Genomic DNA, 5,013 nt, shown 5'->3' with positions numbered 1-5,013 from the left:
CCCCCTCCTCGGCCTGCACCTCCCCTCTCTGGCCCCCCCTCTCCCTCCTGGTTTTCTGACCACCCCCCACCCCATCCTTCTGCCCCTCCCTCTCTTATTTTCTAGCTGTTACAAGCCAGAGGCGCCCGGATGTGAGGCCCCAGATCACCTCCAGGGACTTGGGGTTCCTATCTGAAATCCTTTATTTTTGTACCATGGGGTGGGCCCCCAGCCCCCAGGAGAGGAAGCCTTCTCCCTCCTGCCACCTCTGTCTACACCTGCCTCTGGGGGCCCAGTGGGGACCCGCCGGGACCTCTCAAAGCCTAAGGTGCCGGGCCCCGGAACCCCTGGGCAGGGGCTCCTGCCTGTGGCCGAAGTGCGGCGCCCCCAGCTGTGTCTCCCGGGGCCTGTGTCCCCTCCGCCCGAGCCCCAGCTGCGTGGGGGTGCCCCTCCTTCTGCCCCGGTCACATCGCCTCCCTGAGCCTTAGTCCCCCTGTCTTGTCACATGGGTCGACTTCCCACCCCACCTACCTCACAGGGTTGTTGTGAGGTTACTAGGAGAAGCGGCCCCAGAAAGCCCGGGGAGCGTCCAGGTGCCAGGCACAGGGCGCCCCCTCTGGAGGGTGGACCCAGCTCGCCCCAGGTGGAGATTGAGGTCCGCGGATGGAGGATGGGGGTCTGGCCCTGCGAGGAGGAGGGGTGGCAGACAGCGGGGCCACTCGGGAACTTGTGCCCTGGGGAGAGTTGGGGCCGTCGGGCCGAGCGAGGGACCCTGCCTGTGTCCGTCGCTTCTCGGCTGTGTCCGTAGCCCCTCGTAATAAAACCTGAGGAGAAACAGCCTGCGCGGCCGCCGCCCTCTTTCTCTGGGTCACTTTTGGGGACCAACTATGAACTCAAGGCGACGTGCGAGACCCGAAGGTCGCAAGGCTTCTTCCAGAAGCCCAGGGGCCATCACTGCTGGGCACGTTGGGCGCCGGGGCCGGGTCGGACCGAAGCCGGCACAGCTGCGGGCTGGGCTCTAGCCAGTGCCCGCGCTTGCACCTCGCTGTCCTGTGGGCAGCGGCGTCTGAGGCCCAGCCGGGTCTGGCCTGTCCCGCTGTCCTGTCTCAGGACGCTGGCGCCCATCCCCCCCACTTCCAGCCTCACCCACCGTTTCTTGGGCCCGTCAGCTCCCGGAGCGGCTGCTCCCTCCTGTCCCAGGACACCCCCTTTCTGTGATGACCCCTCTCAATCACTTCCACCCTCCCACCATTGCCACCCTCCGACCCCGAGTCCTGCAAAGTGAACCCGAGGCTCCTGTTCCTCCTGCCCTCTGAATCTGCCAGCCCTGGGGCTCCTCTCCTGCCCACGGCCCTGGCCCCACGCCCAGCCAGAGCCTACCACCCCACCTCTGCCCCCCACCTCCCCATGGCTGAGCCTGCCCTGCCAAGCAGCCCCTTGTCCGCCCCACTCTGGCCTGAGGCAGCCACACCGCTGCCTGCCTGGGACCGGGCCTGGGGCCCTGCCCCGCTGGCCCCACCTGGGCCGTCTGGGGACTTGGCCAACAGGCTGGGTCGGAAGCAGGGTCACGGCATGAGGGTGCTTGCCGAGCCCCCATTCAAACCCCGGAGCAGGACTCAGGTCAGACGGCTTTATTCCACAGGGCAGCTGGGCCCCTCCGGTGAGGTGGGCAGTGGGTGCCCTGGGTGGGAGGGGCGGGGCTGGGGCCCTGGACCTGGGGCTCCCCCACCCTTTGGCTTATGATGGCAGCTGGACCACTTGGCTGTCTCTGGGGCACCGAGGGTCCCTCTGGTGGGCACCTTCCACCCCACCTGGGGTTAGGTTAAGTATTTTGAACAGCGGTGTCCTGGCAGCCTCTGAATTGGGGGGTAGGGGGGATCTCAGACACTCCTACTGGGACCCGGAAGCCATGTTGATGCTGAACGATTCCCCCCAATGTCAGTCTTGGGGGGAGGGGCAGGAGGAGAATCGGGAGGTGACACACTGGACGCCGACTCGCCGGGCCATGCCCGGTGACCAGCCAGGCTTCGAGGAAGTCTTGACCACCAGGCTGTGGCTCTCGCCCTCCCCTGCCCACACTGGGGCGGTGGGAGATGGGCTGCTCAGGGTCTGTCACCCCCAGAATACTTGCTCGCTGCCAGGTGGAGCCCTGGGCTGGGCCCAGGAGGTCAGCCGTAGTTCTTCAGGGCAGCTCCTCAGGTCAGCACCTGCTGGATCCAGCCAATCACACCTGTGATTCGAGTGTAGACACCAAAGTAGTTGGGGCGGCCACAGCCCAGGCCCCAGCTGACCAGCCCTGCCAGGAACCAGCGGCCACTGGGCGCCTTGCACACCAGGGGGCCTCCCGAGTCGCCCTGGCAGGAGAGAGAAGAGTCAGGGTCACCTCAGGATGAGGCATCTCCAGGGGTTCAAGTCCGGACTGCTGGGAATGTTCTGAGTGACCCCAAGAAAGGCCCCTCCCCTTTGAAGGCTCTGTCTCCCCTACACTTGACAGGAGAAAGTGCAAACCAGCCCTGCCTGGGCCAGGGCTGGCATGCTGGCACTTGTGTGTGTGGGGGGTGTCCCCCACGCCCCACCTGCCCTCTGCTCCCTCCCCTGCGTGCCATGGGCAAAGCGCCTGAAGGTGGGCGAGGAGCAGGATGCCCCCCAGGCTCCCCCACTGCTGTCTGACCTGGGGCGGGCCCCTCAGCCTCCCCCAGCCTTGGCTTCATCATCTGTGAACTGGGGACAGGCACCCCTACTCGCTGGGCCCTCCAGAAGCTGACGTGGGTGGGCGGCCCGGGGTGTGTGCTGGGGCCTCCCCCCTTGCCCGGAGTCACCTGGCAGGCGTCCTTCCGGCCCTTGCGGTAGCCGGCACACAGCATGCGGGGTGTCACCTGGTAGCGGTAGGCCTCGCTGCACAGGTCCTGGGGGATCAGCTGCACATCCACCTTCTGCAGGCCATTGCTGGTGGGGCCTGCACGGTGGGCAGGGGGCAGAGGTGAGAAGACCCAAGGCACTTGGGAGTCTCCTGCTCGCCCCCTTGCGTCGCAGGGCTCCCCCAACTTTCCTGCTCTCCCCACCTGTGCCTCGCCAGCACTCTGGCTCCTTCTCTGCGTGGACTATGGGGACAGAGCCGCCCCCTGAGCCTATGTGGGATGGTGTCTTCCTCCCCCTTGCCCCCCACCTCCTGCCTGCGGCCCCTCATCTGCCTGTGACGGTCCAGGGGGATTTTCTCCCAGAGCCCACATCTGACCCCGCCATCCTGCCCCTAAGCCCTTCAGCCTCTTTCTCCGTCCAGCCCAGAGCCTGCCCGCTGCCGCCTGTCGGCAGGCAGTGTGCCCGCTCTTGGGCGGGGTTCTGGGTTCTGGGCTGGGCGGGCACCCAGGTGCCCGTCTGCCTCCAAGCCGCAGCTGGGTGTAAAATGAAGTGGGGAAGAGACCCTGGTTCAAGATCCTTCGAGGTGGCCGGTCCTCCTGCCGACCACGCCTGCCCACACCGCTGGCCTTTGTGCTGGCCTCAGCTTGGCCTCCTGACTCCTCTGCCCTGGGGCCCCCTGCCCATGTCTGCTCCCAGCACCTGCCCCCCTCAAAATGCCTTCCTCTTTCTCTCCTATTCACCCAGGTCAGTGCTTGGCACATAGCAGGTGCTCACTGTGTGCGGGAGGGAGCCCCCCAACACCCTCCAGGATGAGCCCCCCAGCACCCTCCAGGATGAACCTCCCAGCACCCTCCAGGATGAGCCCCCCAACACCCTCCAGGATGAGCCCCCCAGCACCCTCCAGGATGAGCCCCCCAACACCCTCCAGGATGAGCCCCCCAGCACCCTGCAGGATGAGCCGCTTTTCCGCGAAGCCCGTCCTGTCTCACTGGTCTCAGTCCGGGCCTCCAGATGGGGCGGGGGGTGAGGGGCAGTGCACTGGCCTGGGGCAGGTGTCCGGGCCCCCCGGCTGCGCACCTCCCTCACGCTGGGCGCCCCAGCCAGTGATCCAGCAGTGCAGGCCCGGCTCGAAGGAGTGGGAGCGCGCCGGCAGGCACACGGGACGCACCGCGGCCGAGCGCACCACCGGGTGGTCGAGCTGCAGCAGGGCCACGTCGTAGTCGTGACTGTCCTCCTCGTGGTACGGGTGCAGCAGCAGGCGGCTCACCTTGAAGGACACCTCCCCCGGCCAGCGGGAGCGCTGCCACACCTTGCCCAGGAACACGGTCCACAGCGCGGGGGAGGCTGTGCTGGGGGCGGGAGGGTGCCGGGCTCAGCGAGGCGCCTCCCTAGGGGGGTCAACGGCCCCGCCGGCTCCCCGCCGGGCGCCCGCCCTGCCCACCCCTCCGGGCCAGTGGCTGGCGAGTGGCACAGTGTCCAGTGTCGACTCTGGAGTGTGTGCTGGGCCCAGCCGCCCTGTGGGTGCCTCTCCAGGCCTCAGCAACCCACCGATGAGTCGGGAATTGGTCTCTCTCAATCCAGATGGCCCCTAAGGCCAGGCGGTGACACACTCGGCCCTGCACACCCGTGCGCCTTGTCCACGGTCGTGTCTGGGCTGGCTGGACCCCTGGGAGGGGGTCCCACCAGGAGGGGAGTGTGGAGGACTCAGCGGGGTGCGGTGCCAAGAGCCCCGGTGCCAGCTCAGCATCCAGCCGGGGCTGGAGTGAGAGAGCAGGGGCACGGATCCGCCCCGAGCACCTGGGCTTCGGGCTATGGCCAGAGGAAGCTGCAGGGTCACCAGAGTGGACGGGCAGCGCCGACCAGGGGACCTGCCACCTTAGTTGGGATGTGCGGGGCTTGCTTTGGTGGCTCCAGGTCTTGGGCTGCGGATGGTGGAGGCCCAGGGTCAAGGCCAGAGGTGTGGGGAGGGCAGAGCCGGGAGGGACCCCACGCTGGGGCGGGGCCTGGGGCAGGGGCAGTCCGGCTGAGTGGGGAGGGGCTGACCTGTCCGCCTAGATGAGGATGGGGCAGGGGCTGTGGCGCTGGGGGGTTGCCGGCCTGGAGACTGCGCTCAGGCCCCACTCCCAGGCTGGCAGGACGCCTGAGGGGGCGTGGCCTCAGGCCCCACTCCCAGGC

The 5,013-nt window shown here is 67.8% G+C and overlaps 2 protein-coding genes across 3 annotated transcripts in view; one reads left to right on the top strand and one right to left on the bottom strand.

Moving 5' to 3' along the window:
* Positions 1-819, top strand: part of KCTD17 (potassium channel tetramerization domain containing 17) — a gene marked incomplete at its 5' end in the record, with an annotated part of 9,420 nt that extends 8,601 nt beyond the window's left edge. Inside the window, one exon of the mRNA XM_012735129.1 lies at positions 106-819. Coding sequence (XP_012590583.1) covers positions 106-175 — 70 coding nt within the window. The remainder of the gene's footprint in view (positions 1-105) is intronic.
* Positions 820-1,607: 788 nt separating this feature from the next.
* TMPRSS6 (transmembrane protease, serine 6) overlaps positions 1,608-5,013 on the bottom strand; it is a 24,539-nt gene continuing 21,133 nt past the window's right edge. Inside the window, exons 15-17 of one of the 2 annotated variants that reach the window (XM_004675687.2) lie at positions 3,916-4,187; positions 2,799-2,935; positions 1,608-2,333 (exon numbers count right to left, since the gene is read on the bottom strand). In XM_004675687.2, coding sequence (XP_004675744.1) covers positions 2,175-2,333; positions 2,799-2,935; positions 3,916-4,187 — 568 coding nt within the window. In that variant the 3' untranslated portion in view covers positions 1,608-2,174. Of the gene's footprint in view, positions 2,334-2,798; positions 2,936-3,870; positions 4,188-5,013 lie in introns of both variants that reach the window. The other variant, XM_012720670.1, reaches the window with a different exon arrangement.

This window comes from Condylura cristata, unplaced genomic scaffold (genome assembly GCF_000260355.1).
Source record: "Condylura cristata isolate star-nosed mole 26May11 unplaced genomic scaffold, ConCri1.0 scaffold00004, whole genome shotgun sequence".
Taxonomy (NCBI): Eukaryota; Metazoa; Chordata; class Mammalia; order Eulipotyphla; family Talpidae; genus Condylura; species Condylura cristata.
Note: the sequence above shows the minus strand (reverse complement) of the source record. Positions and strands in the feature narration are given on the sequence as shown.